At 32.2% G+C, this 18562-nt stretch overlaps 1 protein-coding gene across 8 annotated transcripts in view; it reads left to right on the forward strand.

Annotated features, from left to right (window-relative positions):
- The window catches only part of LOC105198180 (2-aminoethanethiol dioxygenase), an 84991-nt gene that overhangs the window by 59490 nt on the left and 6939 nt on the right, over positions 1-18562 (forward strand). The window contains exon 2 of one of the 8 annotated variants that reach the window (XM_039447852.1): positions 1320-5555. The exons of the other annotated variants lie outside the window; for them this stretch is intronic. Within the exon in view, the coding sequence (XP_039303786.1) occupies positions 2903-4780 (1878 nt within the window). The 5' untranslated portion in view covers positions 1320-2902 and the 3' untranslated portion in view covers positions 4781-5555. Of the gene's footprint in view, positions 1-1319; positions 5556-18562 lie in introns of those variants that run through there. 8 annotated transcript variants of the gene reach the window in all.

An 18562-nucleotide genomic window follows, 5' to 3' on the forward strand; every position in this document is an offset into this window, starting at 1 on the left:
GAGCCCATAAGTGCTCAATTGGATTGAGATCTGGACTCTGTGGTGGCCATTCAAGCATCTTAATCTTATTTCGCTTAAACCACGCAATGCTCTTACGTGCAGTATGATAGAGAGCATTATCTTGTTGGAATATCACTTGTTCCGTCTGCTCTTTAAATATTTTTGTCATGGACGACTTCAATGTCTGTCCTAACATGGCTGTATAAGTTTCTGAGTTCATTCGATCCGAACAAATAAATGGAGTTCCTACGCCGGCTAACGCCATACAGCCCCAAATCATAATATTACCTCCACCATGTTTTACAGTAGGAACGACACACTTCGGATTATATGCTTTTCCAATTCTGCGATGCACATATACGGCTCCAGAAGTACCAAACAACTGCAAACGACAAGAAAAAATTCATACTTGCAGTGAACGTATTTTTATGTTGTATTTTCGTACTTGCGATTAAAAATATTACGTTTAATTACTTATTATAAAGTTGTTAAACTTACCTGAATGTTGCTTTCATCCGACCATAATATTTTATCCCAGTCTGATGCTGTCCAAGTTTTGTATTTTTTTGCCCATACTAATCGTTTTTTTCTGTTTGTCTCTGAGAGCCATGGTTTCTGTCTTTCTTGCTTTAATTCCAAATTCATTGAGGCGTCTACTAACAGTTTTGGCGGAAATAGTAATTTTATGATCACTTTTTAACGCAGCAGCTAATTCTTTTGTCGTTTGTTGACGATCTTTTAAAGCATTTTACTTTAAATATCGATCTTCTCTGGTATTAGTCTTTCGTTTTCTTCCTCTTCCAGATCTGGATTTAAACTGCTTAGTATTGTTATATCTTTTTATTGTAGTTTGAACTGCGCAACGGGAGCATTTTATTTTTTTGCACTTGAGATAGTCCTTCGGAATGCAACACAATAATCTGAGCCCGTTTTCTTTCACTCAACTCGTGTGTTTTAGGCATTTTGAAATTTCGGATAATATGTTAACAATAATAACATAAAGAATTGCCTAGCAATTGCTAGAAACACGATGATAACGTCCGTATTATTCGAAGTCAAAATGCACACTAAACAATTTTGTAAATATTGTCATTTCTCTGAGAAACTTATATGCCTCAGTTGCTTGACCTTTTCACAAGATCAGTAGTATGAAAAGAACACGCAAATAGAGAGCTTACGCACATTCAGTTGTAAGAAATTTAGAAAAAGCAAGGGTGCCTAATAATTTTGTCAATGGCTGTAGTTTAAATACTATGTTTATAAGATAATAGCAGATTGAAAGAATGATTTGAAATAATTAAATTTTTAACAATATACAGGAAAAAGTAGACCATACAACGAGATTACACTTCAGGAGTTCACCGGATTAGGATATGACGAACTAGAATAAAAATCTGTGTTAATGAGAAATAACTAGAGAATGGTCCGTATAAAGTTAAAATAATGTTAGTTTCTGTCTTTAAGTTTCTGTCCTTAAGTTTCTGCCTATAAAGTTTTTTCTTTCTATTTATGATAATGTAAATACGACAGAAACAAATAATAACAGAATTAATGTATTTTTTAAATAAAATAAAACATATGCTTCTTGATAATTGCTAATATTAAAAATTCTTTACAAATAATTAACATAAATATTAACTTAAATTAGTTTTTAAACTATTTCTTAGGATTATATTCGTTTTTTACAACAGTTTTTTTAATAATTAATAATTATTAAATCTCATGTGATGTAATATTCCAAATATGAACATAAAAATTAGTTTACTATATTAATTTCAGCGTTTATACGAGGTGTCGTATTTTAATAATACGGGAAACTGGGGCTATTTGGAACACTTTTTTTGCGTCTCCTGAGTCTTGTATTTATTTAAAAAAAAGTTGGATGGTTTGCAAGGTTGAACCTTCCACTTTACAATACCCTTATAGATAGAAGACGGAAATGTATTTGCTTTGAGTTACATATAAAAATGTCGACTAGTGCCAAGTGTTCCGAATAGCCCCGAGCCCGGGGTAATTTGAAGTTAATCCGGAAATATTCTGAAATTTATGTTTTAATATGAAAAAATGTAAAAAAGCTAATGTTAAGACTTTATTTTATTCAGAGAAGGATATATAGTATTATACCAAAATATTACATGCAATAAAAGAATACAAACGCACAATAGAGAATTTTATTGCTTTAGCGTTTTTGGAACAAGTCAGGGACTATTCGTATTTTGTGTAATTACATCTGTTAAATATTAAATTGTGTATTTTGATACATAGAACGCGAATATGAAAGAAAAAAGTTGTTTGAACGACGATTCGACGTTTGGTGTTTTAAATAGCCCCGACATCAACTGAGCACATTATTGCGTATAATCTACAAAAATAAACATTACACAGCTAAAAGTAAACACGAAGTGATTCAAATACATACAACTGAACACGATACATTCAAAGTTTTCAGAAAAAATCTTATATATTTTATTTAAATTTCAAAGAAATACTGACTGTCACAAATTACTTTGACTGTCGCGAGACACATTTTTTACTGCTACTACTGCAATATAACGCCGTTGCCAACGAAACTTTGTTAGCAGCGTCGTTACATTATGACGCGTTTACAGTATTTAAAATAAATTTTTAACATGTACCCATAAAAAGATATTTCTATTTTTCGAATTGCTCCGTCTTTTGAATAGCCCCGGTCTCTCCTAATGAAAAAAACTAGGTTTAAGGAGTCAATGCGCGGATATCTGTGCACTAATAAATAATTAAATATATTTATTAAAAATATAATTATATTGTTCACTACCAATTAATATCCACTACAAAATTAACGTATAAAAATGATAATGTATAAAAATAATTCAAATATAAATAATTACACCTGTACAATACTTTTGTTCATACGGGAAACATGGTGACTCTCTCTCTCTCTGAAACGACGTTGATTGGGGATAAGCCATCCTTCTCGTTATGCCCAACCAATGACATGTCATCAGAATATGAAATTAAAGTCTCAGTGAATCCGAAGGACTATGCTGATAAAACATTCGGCTCCTCTCTTCATAACGTGCGGGAGGGGTGGTTCAAAAATTTATCATCGTATGACATTTCAACCGAGGTACAAATGTTGTTGCAGTTAGGGAAAAATTTTTCCTTACCTCTGCTTGACAGAAGAAGAACCATCCTTTCCTGTATCAAAAACTTTGCAAATAATTTGGAGAAAGTAAAACCGAATTTACATCTGGATATTAGAAATTTTGCTATACTCATTTTCAACAACCTGTTATCACTTCCTCAGCACAACGATGACGTCAACAACAGATTGCGGTTTTTATTGAAGGCCACGAACAATTTTATTCAAAATAATCTGGATATTGTTTTTACAAAAGCGGATAAGGGCAATATCACTGTAGCCTTAAACGGTACTGTCTACAAAGAAAAAATATTACAGTTGCTGCAAGACCATAACACTTACGTCAAAGTCAAAAAAGATCCAACTAATAGTATGACAAGGAGTGTCCGCGAGCTGTTAACCAGATGGAAGAACCAGAATTACATCACACCAGCAACGTATAAAAAGGCGTACTGTAGCGATGGCAACCTCCCAAGAGCTTATGGCCTTCCCAAAGTCTATAAGCCGGGATGCCCTTTCAGAATTATTATTTTGTCTATCGACAGTCCGATGTACGATTTGGCAACCCTTTTGCACGAAATTTTATCGAAAAACATTCCGAAGGCGCCGAGTAATGTCGATAATAGTTTCCAACTAATCAAGAAACTAAGAAGTATTAAGTTGGAACCTGATTTTTCTTTAATCTCTTTAGATGTTGTCTCGCTATTTACTAATATTCCGGTCGAGTCGGTACTTGAAAGCGTTTCCAATAGATGGGAGCACATTGAGAAAGCATGCAATATTTCAAAGCAAGAATTTTTATTTGCAGTGCAATTAGTACTAAACTCGACCTTCTTTAGTATCGACAACAACTATTACAAACAAAAATTCGGCACTCCGATGGGATCTCCACTCTCCCCTATAATTGCAGATTTTGTAATGCAGGATTTGGAATTCAAAGCTCTAAATAAGATCGGAGTAGTGTTGCCTTTTTACTTCAGATACGTTGACGATATCGTGATGGCCGTTCCGAATAACTTGATCGAATTTACGCTGTCGACTTTCAATTCCTTTCACCCAAGACTACAGTTTACGATAGAAAAAGGGGATGACAGAATCAATTTTTTTGACATTACTATAATTAAGAAAAATCACAATTTGAAATTTGACTGGTATCACAAGCCCATTTTTTTGGGCAGATACTTCAATTTTTTGTCTGCTCATCCGATATCCCAGAAAAGAGGGACAATTATGGGAATGGTTGACAGGGCGTTTTTGTTATCTGACCCACAGTTTCACAAAAAGAAAATTGAGCTCATTATTAGTGTTCTTTTAAACAATGACTATCTTGTCTCATTTATTTTTGAGACGGTCAATGCTCGTTTGAAATCGCTTATTTACAAACAGACACTCAAACAGACTGACATACACACGGTTGATGCCACTACTGAGGAAAAAACTCCATGGTTTGTTTTACTTTACGTACCGCACATTTCGAATAAATTTGCTTCCATCACTAAGAATTTAAATATAAAAATGGCGTTTTTCAGTCTCAATAAATTGGGCAGGATTATTAGAGTACAGAAAGACGCTATTCCGTCAAATTCGAAGAAAAATGTATATAAAATTGTATGTAAAGACTGTGATGTTTCGTTGGCCAGACAGGCAGAAGATTGAAAACAAGAACAGCGGAACACCGTAATAACATCAATCGAAATAACACGTCTCACTCAGTAATCACAGAACACAGGATTAATTGTAATCACGAATTTGATTGGGATAATGTTCAAATTTTGGATTCAGAGAGATATTTGAGCAGGCGTTTAGTGTCTGAAATGCTTCATATCCAGATGCAAAAGAATAGTCTGAATCTACAATTGTACACCGAATGCTTGCATCATACGTATCTCTCATTGCTAAAAAAATTATGAATCTTGTAGGTATACCATGTGATTCGATTCTGGAATTTTTATATTGACCTAACTTATACAATTTGTTTATCTAATGATATTTTGATTTTGAACGAATCTTGGGATGGACTGCAAAGGTCTCATATTGAAAAAATTTATTTATATCAATTTCTTTTTAATTATCACTGTCCTATTTTATAAACTCATTTTTATTTTTTAACTAATAACTTTTGTTCTCTTCATATAATCTATTTATTTCTCAACAGCGGAGATTATTTGTCTGTTCTGGTCCCCCTCCCCCTCCGCCTTGAATATTGACTATATATATTCTCTATTTGACTTTCAATGTTTCGTTAAATCTACGGTTAACGCTCAGTCACTTGTAACGCAGCGCTGTCAGAAACACCAAATTACAGCAATTGAAAATGTACTTGTATAGTGACTGCAAGTTGCCACATTTTTTTTCCATGGTTTTGGTGGTTTTTGTCGTGATCCGGTGGTGAGTCACTGCTTTAAATAATCTTGTCAATTGTTTCGATTTTATGCAGAATTTCGCATATAGTTATAGAGAGAGCTTGCCATCTCCTCTATCATACACGTTGGAAAAGCTACACCACGGCTTGTGCAAATCGTGAGTGACTCAGCTGAATACTGGAACGACGATGGCCGGATAATTAATTGTTACGATTTTATTATGTTAGTCGAAGTTTGTATTATGTTGAGAATGACTCCAAACAGAGTCGAAACGTCCATTTTGTTTGTAATTGACATATAGAATAAACTTTTCTTGTGTGCACTGATAACAGCGCTGACTCTCATTAGCTTTGACAATATTTTTCGTACAAATATAAATATCATATTATAAAAAATGTTTGTTTATTGTAAACAACACTTGTTTAATATAAAGATGTTTAAAAATCATCGGAGGTTCCGGGTTTTTCAAAATTTCTTTCTTTTTTGTTTTTGTTTTACTTCACCATTTTCAGTAATTTGCAGCGTTAATCGTTTTTTTTTTTACTGGTATTAATGGTAGTTTTTCTTTATAAAATAACATATTAATTGTAATTAAATTATAATAAGAGTAAAGACAAAAAAATAACCCTCTGTAGACACCCTGTAATATTGCTATGTATTGAAAACCTAGAAGTAAATATCTACGGTCTTAAAAGTTTAATTAAAATTATCAAACTTTTTGGGTGCTTTAAAAGAGCTGGAAAAATTAAAATATAATTTTAGTTTTAAAAATTTAGTTTTAACATTGTAAAGATTTTAATTTTTTGTATTTATTTTATGTTTACAAATTGAAGGAAAAATGAATCTTTAAAATCAACTACGTATCTATGAAACGTTAAATATATTTAAAAAAAAGAAATAAAATATAGATGCCGTGTATCTTTTTTTTTTTTTTTATTCTTATCTCGTTGAAAGAGAAACGCAGCACGCGCTTTTTCCCCTTTTTTACCTGATCTTTGGTATGATTTTTAACAGCATTTAAAAAAATTTGACTGAAAATCCGATTGAAAGCCGAAAAATATTTTTGGTCCGGTTACGATTACGGTCCATTAGCCTGCACAATATTTTGGTTTTGATGTGACTAAAATAACGGTTATGATCCGGTTATCGATTTCGGTTTTGGTCTGTCCGAGTTCTTGAGAGAAGCAACGGTCACGAGAAATAGAATTTGATTGGTATCATAAGTCCACCTTTTCAGGCAGATATTTTAATTTCTTATCCGCACACTCGTTGTCACGAAAAAGGGACAATTATGGGAATGGTTGACGGCATTTTTACTTTCAGATCCAAAATTCCACAAGAAGAATATGAAGCTTATTGTTAATACTCTTTTAAATAATAACTATCTTGTAAAATTTATTTTTGAGACTATTAATACGCGCCTGAAATTGTTGATTTACAAAGACATATTTAAACAAACAGACATTGACGCGAATAATGCTACGGTTAAAAAAACATTCCTGGTGGTCTGTTTTACCTTACATCCTCAACATTTTGGATAAATTTGTTTGTATCACTAAGACTCTAAATTCGAAGGTGGCGTTTTTATTCTCAATAAATTGAGCAGGATTATTAAAGTTCAGATGGACGCTCTCCTTACAAACTCAAAAAAAATATAGTATATAAAATCTCATGTAAAGAATGTGACTTAGGCCAGACGGGCAGAGATTGAAAACGAGAATAACTGAACACCGAAACAACATTAATTGAGATAAGAAAAATTATTCTGTGATTACTGAGCATAGAATTAAATTTGTTAGTCATGAGTTTGACTAGGAGTACGTGTAGGTTCTTGATTCGGAACGTTTCTTAAGCAGTTAGTGTCTGAAATGCTGTATATTTAAATGCAAAAGAACAATCTAAACTTACAATCCGATACTGAATGCCTTGCGTATGTCTCACTATTAAGAAAATTATAAAAAATCCAGATCACGAATATGTAATGTTTTTATCGGGCGTTCTGCTTACGTAATTTATTAATTAATTATTGTGTTTGACTTAATTTATATAATTTATAATCAGTTTTTATATGTTTGGCTTAATTTAGATTATTTATAATCAGCTATAAATTGTAATAGTTTTTGTATGTAAATTATTTATATTCTGTATGACTTGTTTAATTGTTAAAGTTTCGACTCATTATTGTTATTTAATTATTGCTCGGCGGCGAACAGCACTTTTGTTTGTTTCTCCTTTACTCGAGCCGTTATATTTACTTTTTGTTTATCTGATTGCTGGCTTTCTGTATTTGTAATGGCACAACCATTCGGATTTCATGCTTAACGATCAGTCACTTAGAAGTAACGTTGTGAGAAACATCATGTTACAGTGAAACAGAACCTTATTGTGTTTTTATGAATTAAAAATGTTTTATTTATCCATTGCTTCACTGGTTCTCATCGGCATTTGGGGTGAGTTACTTGATGAATTTTTCAGTTACTTAGATTAACTTATGCAGAACATTGCGCATATTTATACAGGAATCAAATCATCTCTTACAATATACGCGGTGGGAAATTAGCACCTCAAATTCGGCAAACTAGGAGTGACTCGTCCGCACACCGAATCGATGATGACCAGTTTTTTCAATTGAATTTTATTATTGGAATTTATTACTAAACTGATGATAATTCCAAAATTGAGTTAAAACGTTCAAACTTGTATTGAATAAGCAAAAAATTTTTGGCTTTTGGCAAAAAAGTTTTGATATTTTGTTGTACGCATTGCTAATCGCGCTGATTCATTAGCCTTTGTTCTTATTTTTAATTGTATTTCTCTTAAATAACTCTAAACAGGAGATTTCTCTCCATTTATCATGTATGTATTATTCCAAGGATGGGACGGCTCACCCGTTACATATGTCTCGCATACTCTAAAATATAGCATACAACAATATAATTAACCTTGAGACTGCCGGCATTGGATCTATTGTAATTCCCTTAAAAAATTCCCGAAATATTGTACTTATATCTTGGATATAACCTATATAATGGAGGATCTTCCGTAGCGTCTATATTTAGATTTTCTGGCGGTCTAAAGGTTAAGTGCAAAGCAATAGGAAGAGATAAACTCTATAGAACTTAAAATGGCTAATTTGCCGATTAATCCTGGAATATTCTTATTTTTGTACCCTTAAACAATCCAGTCGGGTTCAAATAAACTTCGTGTTTTATCAGCGTAAAAAGTTTTATACGTGAGTTACAAGGTTCAACAATAAGTCAATCTTTGTTTTTCAATAAGGAAGCGAATGACATAAACGGAATTCATTTATCTTGGTTAGTTAAAAAACCATTTAAAGGAAAAGAATGCCGAAAAAGATACAAAAATGACTTCCCTACCGTAAAAGTCGTATGTGATGAAATCATATACGATCGTATATGATATTGTCACATGTGTTTTTGGGATGCGGTCGTATGTGCATGATATACGATTCATATATCTATCGCATACAAAAAAAGCGCAAAGTTTCTTTGAAATATTTACATAAATATGTATTATATTACACTACATAATCCCAATGAGCAACACAATATTTTTATAATATTTTAAAAAACAATTTTTGCAAAAAAATCCATTCTTAGGAATTTTTTTCGGAAATTCCCAAGCGGTCACCCATCAAAGTCGCGACCCCGGTGAACGTTGCTTAACCTCCAAGATCGCTGCGAACTGATCCCTCGTGAGGATCTGTGAACACTTTATGCTGATATGCGTATATAACTGATAAATCAGGTCAATATACGTTATCGAAAAAATGAAATATGTATAATTAAAGCATAATATTTATATTTAACATACAATATATAAAATTATAGTTTTTTTACTATTTTCACAAATGCGAAATAGTATCTAAAATAACTTTTGTTATTTGTTTAAATAAGAATGCAACTAAAAAATATATACAAATTGAACAAGAATGCCTTCAACGGTCGCAGCTAAATCTTCGTACTTGTATTGTTTGTGTGATTTTTATATACTTTACTCAAATTCAATGAACGGCGTGTCAAGTTAATTTTCAGTCATAACACAGTTCTAAATTGAACAAGATTTGAGTAAAGTATATAAAAATCATACAAACAATACAAGCACGAAGATCTAGCTGCGACCGTTGAAGGCATTCTTGTTCAATTTGTATTGATACAGTAACGGTCAAAATATCTATCTACTACTTTAAAAAATACATGTTAATATAATACAATAATTAAATTAAATATGAAAAAATTTTTATTAAAAAACATTTAACAAATATTGTCTGCTCATTAGGATATAAATCGAGTTTTCTTCATTCATGAACCTATTTCGTCTAAAAGTTTATATATGATTATATATTTTTCATTATTAATATCATTAATAATCTGTAAAAAGATTCGAATACTGCATAGATTACAAAAAATAAACTGATTTTAAATACATCGACAATATATGTATATTATCCAATGTGTAACAGCCAAAATAAAATAATTATTTAGAATGTATATAATTATAATTATCGCAAATAAATAAACAAATGTAAGATAATTTATAAATCGAGTTAACATTTATTGTTGTTATGCGAGAAAAAACTCGGTTTCAGAAGACTTTTTCAATGATGACTTCAATGATTTAATTAGAGTTACGCTTGGCAAAATATGCATGTATTTCGTATGAGATGTATATCGTATATGATGGATGTGCTGTCGTATAGAATCATATACGATTCTTATACGATAAATCTGCATGTTAAACACGTGATTCTATATAATTTCCGCCCGTGATATGTATTTCGTATGTGATCGCATAACGATCGTATGTCTAATAATGCGATTGCCATGTGGTCGCATACGAGTCATATAAAAATCGTATGTATCTTATACGCGATCTTATATGATTCGGAACATACGTCAAACATGTCACATGTGATTCCGAAACAAATGTCCAACGGTGATATGTAATTCGTATACCATCATATGTCTAATCATGCGATTAACATGTAATCGCATACGATTCGTATAAGATTCGCATATAATTCTTATACGATCAGATATAATTCATATATCATTTGTATACTATTGATATATGATTCACATAGCAAATTTACGGTAGGGTTTTCATTAAAAAATTGCTAACTTTTTTTCTAATTAACCGATTTTAAATATTTACAAAAACGTTTTAAGAAAGGCATTTGGGCTATAAAAAATTAAGGATTATTTTTCTTAAAGGCCTTTATATTCTCATTTCATAAAATAAGATCAGAGGTTATCTAGAGTCTTATTCCGACTAATTTCAGTAAAGACGAAATACTACATGGAATCGAATTTTTTTAAAATGTAGGAGTCACAGTGAATAGAAGATAGAAAATTAATGGTGAGATGAAAACGATTCCATCGTTTGCTGTATGCATTAAATTTGCATGTCAGTCTCTTCCTAGATACGTTTCCCTATACAAAGTTAGGTACGATGTTGGCTCCTTTATATTCAATACTAATTGTAAAATCTGTTTCAATTGTTATAGAATAGAGCATAGCCTTCACTGCAAGAGATTCTCGAGGTGTCTCTTCTGTGGCAAAAATAAACATGACATCAGAATGTAAGAAGAAAGATTTTTCCCTGTCTTGCATTAATTGTAGAGAGGATCACTCTGCTATAGTCAGGGATTGTTGTCATTCGTCAAAGTTTGTTTTTTGGTTACATCTAATAACATTCTTTTATATGAAGTTCATAAACATAATGAATCCTATTCGGAAGGGAAAAAATCTTTAAATAACCAACATGATCCTAGACTGGATTTTCTGAATTTCCTACTTTTATCTAATAAGTCTCATAATATTTCACTTTATTATGAATCTTTCTTTAATAGCTCGTTATCGTTTTTAACAGGTTTAACGCACTCAGCCCTGAGGGGAATTTTCCCTCTTCTTCGTGGTCGTCGCCTATCGAGACACGGTCTTTTTTTCAAGTAATGTCTGGCAAATCACCTCGTCTTCCTCCCAAAAGAGACCAAAAATCTTGTCACCTCCTATCTGATGTTTAATTGGTGTGGGCCACGGAGACGACAGCAGAGTGGAAATTAAGAAATTGCAACGTTGGGTTGCATCATGGCTTTAAATGATTACCAGGAACATTTAATCGCCCCAAATGGTAGATCTTCGCAGTTTCACAGTAATGGTGTTGCCGCTACAAACCATTCTACAATTCAGGTTTACAGTGTGAGTGAGGATATGTCAAGGCAGAACATTAACAATCGTAATTTATTTGGTGAGTTCATGTTCTTCCGTTGTGAAATCTTCTCTCTTCTTCAGACTGGAGACCTTAATAGTACTCATGAGTTTATTTCGAAATGTTTTAGACGCTTCCTAGAACACCTCATCTTTTCAAAATTTCTCTTCGTTCTTTTCTCACAATTGTGACTAGCTTTTCAGAATTTTAATCTTGCCGATCACCCTTTAACCGAGTCTCTTAATAACATTCAATCATAACGATAACAGGCAGAGAGATATCTCTGTACCCTAGTAGCAATTTTCTACAAGATTGCTGTAAATCTTGCAGCAGATTCTTGAAAGTTCTGCCAACAGGACGTTATGATCTGTTTCCTCATTCTGTTCAATTCTTCTGAAAAATTCTGCAGTCAGATTCTTGCAACAAACTTGCATGTATCTGCTGTAAATCTAGCAACAGTCTTTCAAGATATTTGCTATATACCCTAGTAGCAATTTTCTGCAAGATTGCTGTAAATCTTGCAGTAGATTCTTAAAAGATTCTGCCAACAGGACGTTATAATCTGCTTCCTCATTCTGTTCAATTCTTCTGAAAGATTCTGCAGTCAAATTCTTGCAAGAAATTTGTATATATATCTGCTGCAAGATTTGTAAAATTCTTTCACCAGAATATTTTAGTATAGTCATAAAATAGATTAAAAACAGATTAAATTTGAATTAAACATTTCATTTATGTACAAGATTAAATAACAATACAAATTGTTATTTACATGTAAAAATATAAAATTTTATGTGGAACTGCGTCCCACACACACGTCATATTTGAAAAAAATGAGAGCGAGTATTTGTCTCGAGGTTACAACACGGAGCTCATAAAAATCTCACTGGAGTATGAGCTGAGAAGTCGGCCGCGGTGGCGCCTAGATATAACGCCTGTGGCCGCACTCGACTCTCGAGAAGATCTTCCGCCGCGGCGTGGCCACCTAGCGGTGGCACTAGCACTCACTTGTTAAATCCATTTCATTCCGAAATTGTTATAAACCTTGCAGCAGATCTTTCTGCCGCTGATTAAGCAGAATCTGTACAATATCTGCACAAGATCTACGCGTCATTTCTATTGTAAGAAACTTGCAGAAATCTACAGATCATATTCGTGCAATATCTGCACAAGATCTGCGCGCTACTTCTGTTAAAAGAATCTTATGTCGTTCTGCTGAAGAACTTTGTTAGACTGCTTACAGACTGCAGTTGCGGGAAGAATCTGCTTCAAGATAGCTCAATATCTGTACCAAGTTTCTGCAAGCAGTTCATATACAAGTACAGTGCACGAATATTGAAGCAGTCTGCTAGCAATCTGCCAGCATAGTTCTTTTGGGAATAATCTTCTGCACATCTGACTCAATTCTACTGCAATTAACTGCACGCAGATTCTGTCCTGCAGAAAATGCCAGAAAATGCTACTAGGGTATTTAAAATTTTGCAATGGAATTGCAGAGTTATCAGGGATAAACTATCTAATTTACAATTTGTTACTAAATATACAGATATTTTTTGCTTCCAAAAAACACTCTTAAAGAAAATAATTTTTGGCTCAACGGATTTTGAATTGTTAGAAAGGATATACAACATTCAGGTCACAGAGGCATTTGTATCTTGATTGAAGATTACGTTCTCAATTAAAGATTCATTTCTTTTGTGTAGATATGAATGCATATTTTCATCTTTTGATGGAGATTATGGCTATTGAAATTGAAATTAGTAAACAAACACTATTAATTATTAACTTGTATACACATCCCGTCCAACACACTCCTCAACACTTTTTTGACAATTTAGTTTAACATCCAATCCTTTGATAAAAAATTCAATTACGTTCTTGTTGTAAGAGACTTAGATTGTCATCATTGTTACTGGGGTAACGTATTAGGTGATTCTATCGGTAACCAAAGTGACCAAAGCCTTAGATTTTTTAAATTGGACGATTCTAAATGACGGCGAACCGCCTTACATATTCCTCCAGGGTCATCCAAATCTGTTATCGATTTATTTTTAGCGATTGCTAATCTTGTCTTTTGGTGTCTCTTCAGACGTAGAACAGTGATTACTTCCTCATTATTATTGGAAGTATCAAAACACATGGCTCTTTCATCTATAAATGGCCGATAAATCATACTGTACTGAGAGAATTTAGAATATTATGTGAAAATGATCCCCTAAGTATTGATGCCTTTAAGCGATATTGTAAAATATAACTTTTTTTTGATAAAATTTAAAACAAGTTATACAGTTTTATTCCAGAAAATAAAAGAGCCCAAGACAGTGCTCTCTAGACAACCTCATGCTCTATGATGAAACAAGATTTGTCAGAAAGTTGTGGGCGAAAGAAAAGTAATCATAAAAACTTACAAGAAATTTCTTTCAGCAAACAATTTTGAAAAATATATTGCAATTAGAAAATCTTGCAACAAAATTTTAAAGAAGCAGAAGAGAAGAGGTTAGAAATCGCTTTGCGACTCTTTTAATGGCAAGACGCCTACAGCTAATATATGATCTCTAAACAAGGCTTTTAAAAAACAAAGTTTGTTTAGACTTTCTTCTTAATTAGATCCTAAAGTCTCAAATTTCCAAATCTCAAAAAGACTTTATTGAAAAATTTTGTCTTTTATTCTCTTGGTCGAATTATTTCCCATTATTTCTTTAGATATTGAAGATAATTCATCACAAGCTTTTCCCTTTTACCTGCCCCCGAGTCATCACTTTTATTCTACTTTTAATCTTGATAATTTTATCACTTTCTTACAGGTTATTCCGGAAATCAATAGCTCTAAGAAAAGTTCGGTTTCTGATTTTGATCAGCTTAGCTATAGAATTTTCAAAGCCTTACCAAAGAGTTGTATTGAAGACTTAACTTATATTTATAACCAAATTCTTTTAGGTGTTTTTTCTGAGTCATGGAAATGCTCATTTATTGTGCTGATTTTCAAGGCACAAAGTAGTGTAGTCAGACCAAACTCTTTACTCTTTTGCGTTTTTAAAATTTTAGAAAAAGTCATTTACTTGAGATTAATATGGTACCAAGAATTCAACTACGTTATTCCGGATTTTAGTCGAGATTCAGGTCTGGGCGATCATGTAATATCTCTTTCTTTAGTTTTATTTTTGCGAATTTTACTCGTGGCGAATATATTTCCTGCGTTTTCCTAGACATCAAAAGTGTCTTCGATAACGTCGTACCATATATTCTTGTACAAGACTTGTGTGATATTGGAGTTCCAATTCGCATTTATAAATTTGTTGAAAATTTGACTTTGGAAACGAAAGTTAATTTTGTTGTTGATGGTCGACTCACGAGTCCATACTTTGTGCATAAATGCACCTTTCAAGGCTTTTCTTTAAGCCTCGTATTATTTATTATCTATTTAAGAAAAGTTGGTAAGACACTACATAGAAAAAAATTAATATTTTGCAATACGTTGATGATACATTGTCGTCTTTGCTGTTTCTCCTATCATAGATAAAGCTATTTAGGTCAGGAGTCTATTTTCCGGATTGAAAATTTCTCAAAGCAGGGAGGACTTGATCTTTCTCATGATAAATTATAACATCTTTTTTTCTCCAATAAGAGAAAATCCTCCGCTTTCTCTTTAAATATTTGTATTTATAACTCATTGGTACCAAAGATGGACAAAGCTAAATTTTTGGGGATATGGTTTGATAGGAAAATAAAAGGCGATGCTTAAATGGTAACACCAGCCGTGAGGCCCTAAAATGATACCTAAGTTTGGGAATTTATTGTGAGTAAATTAATAACTTTATATAAAAAATCTTAGAGGCCTTTATTGTACATATATTGACAAGTAAAAAAAATATTTTTTTAATTTTCCTTTATACACAAAATGGCGGTGTACTGGCCCATTTACGAAATCGTTTTTTCTTAAAAATGAATTTTTGCGTGCAAGTTTTCTGCGACATGGTTTGTGCTGGAACAAAACGACAAAAATCTACATTATATATTTAAAACTAATGAAGTATGTAAGAATTTTTAAATATTAATTTTTGTCTAAATGGCAGCTATTTATAGAAAAAAAGTGCATTTTTTGCTCAAAAATGTGTTAAAAAAATGCTGATTGCAAAAAGAATTTTCAACATTTTGCAAAAAGCCTTTACTTTATTGTAAAATAGTTACCAGAAGATTGTGATAAAATTTTAAGTCAATCAGATAAAAATTGTAAGAATGATGTTGCACGCAGATTTAAAAAACTGTGTTTTGAAAGAAACGCGTTTAAAGTTTTGGTAATTGATTTTCTGTGTACAAAATTGAAAATTTTTAATTTACCTCTAATCTGCGATGCCTGTTCCATAAAGCTGTTTTTCTACGAATTCAATAGCTTTATCATATTTCTTATTGCTAATAATGATATTCTGGCTTCTTTTGCTTCTTGGATAAGACTGCGCTCGGCAAGTGCGACGCGCCGCGCATCTGATTTAATAATAATTAGCAATAATAATGCCAAGTAGGGATATTAAATTTGGATTTTCTTAGCTATTGTTAATATGGTTTATGCAATAGACGTTATATATTCTACTAACTATAAACAAAAGATTCCATTTTGCAGAATTAAAATTGATTAACTACACGACTTTTGGCGTACTTCTAAAACGACCGTTATTTTTTGTCTTTTGTTTGCGGCTGATGCTACTTGTGCGAGGATCACTTCAGAATTAATTTACAAACGCAGGTATAAACAATTGGTCCCTGAAATTTGGCAGTTGAACTATCAATGTAGCTAATCCAACATTTTAAAACTTCTAAATAGAAACTTTATTTTTTGACTTATGGCCAGTTTTTCGGGACTTGAAACTACTGTGCGTCTCAAGGCTGGCATAAAGAAGTACATTTTGGTGAAATAATTTTTATTTGATAAATTGGAATATCATCGTTTACAAAAATTTCATCGTACATTCAAGGACTTTGATTCTGTCCATGGGGAAATTTTCCAAACTGAGAAGTCACCACTTTTTACATACTTGCAGTTCATGATTAATGAAACGACTTATTGGTTGTTACGTTAATCATGAACTGTAAAAATGTAGAAAGATAGCGACTTCTCAGTTTGGAAAATTGCCCCATGGACAGAATCAAAGTTCTTGGGTGTACATTTGTGAACTTGTTTAACCACCCCAAAAATCTATTATTAATAAAAACTTTTCCTCCTTCCTCTTTTAAGAAATATGAAAGCCATATGAAAAAAAAAATTTTTTTTTTCGATAATGCTTAATTTTCGCAACGAACTTCTTTATTATAGTAAATGTGTGAGTGAATACTACACATCCATAAAATTTTATTAAAATCAGTGACTCGTATCTTGCAGCCTCTCCTTGTTAGTCTTAGAACATATAGACATGGAAGCAGAATAGCAGACTAAAATATGTCTGGAGTGAAAAAAAAAATCATAGTTGCCTTTCTCTTGTGAGTAACTGCGCATGCGCGCCAATTTGACACATACAAGCGACACATACGTATCTGTAGATGTAGATATATGTAGATACTTTTATCTTTTTTACCACATAAAATGCAATATAAGCCCATTGTTTAATTTTTGACAGTTCGCGAAAGAGTAAGTTTAACAACTTTGGAACCTTAAAGAATTCTAACTTATTTTTCACACACACACACGCGCGCACACGCACAGAGGGGTGGGGAAAGGGTGGGAGGGGGAGAGACAGAGAGAAGGAACGTTCTTCCAATTATCTGCCTCTCACTTTATCTGTTTTTCAATCCCTACCACTGCCATCAGCAGTCCATTCTATATGTCGATGGGCTAACCGTATTATTATCAATTTTTTACCAATTATGCATACAATGCGTTACATTTTTATAAACGTTTTAAGTAATAAATATTTCTTTACTTTAAGTCTAGAATCTGTTAAACAATACTTTGACGTACATAACCCCAATGGAACATGATATACAAATATTCTGTTTTCATGCGGAATATGCGAATAATATCTATAATATGCTCAGAATTTTTATAACATTTTTATAACATCTTTATAGAATATTATTTTTTGCATATCGTCAAAATATGCTCAGAATATTTGTATAATATCTTTATAGAATGTTAATTTTGTATGTATGTTACCAAAATATGCTAACAATATTATAAATATACTTTGCTACGTATAATTATTTTTTAATAATAATTTTTTAATATTTAATTTAATTATTGTATCATATTGATTTTTTCTATTTGTTTTCTTATTTAAACGAATAATAAAAAGTTGTTCCAGATTCAGGTTACCATCTGTACTCTTTTAAGAGTACATGTATTCTTTTTAGGCTCACAAAATAGCGTACTCATACTTTTCATTTTTCGAAGCCAAATATACTCTTTTTTGAGAAATTACAAGAGAATAAGATTATTTCATATTTCTAACTTAATTTTTACTTTATGTTTATTATTTGTCAAAAATTATAATATATTAAATCAGTGCTCAGAGTTAGTTGTTCATTTCGAACCGATTCTTGAAGAGTCGCCTACTGTTCCCCCACTACCGCTCGCCGCTTGACGATCGAGCCGACGATCAGGCGGCTGGCGCTCTACATCAGGAGCATCTCTGAGTGAAAAATACGCTGGTAGCGTACTATTTAAGTAATTTGTCATAAAAAATTTTCTTTTTTACATAATTTTTATAAATAAAATTTTCTATTATTTACATATATATTTTTTGCAAAAATATAAATGATAATAATGTACGATAATTAGAATTAAGATAAGTTTTTACGTTTTTACGATACTCCTGATGCAGAGCGCCTGCCGCGTGATCGCCGGCTCTACAGTCGA

Source organism: Solenopsis invicta, chromosome 4 (assembly GCF_016802725.1).
Source record: "Solenopsis invicta isolate M01_SB chromosome 4, UNIL_Sinv_3.0, whole genome shotgun sequence".
Classification (NCBI taxonomy): domain Eukaryota; kingdom Metazoa; phylum Arthropoda; class Insecta; order Hymenoptera; family Formicidae; genus Solenopsis; species Solenopsis invicta.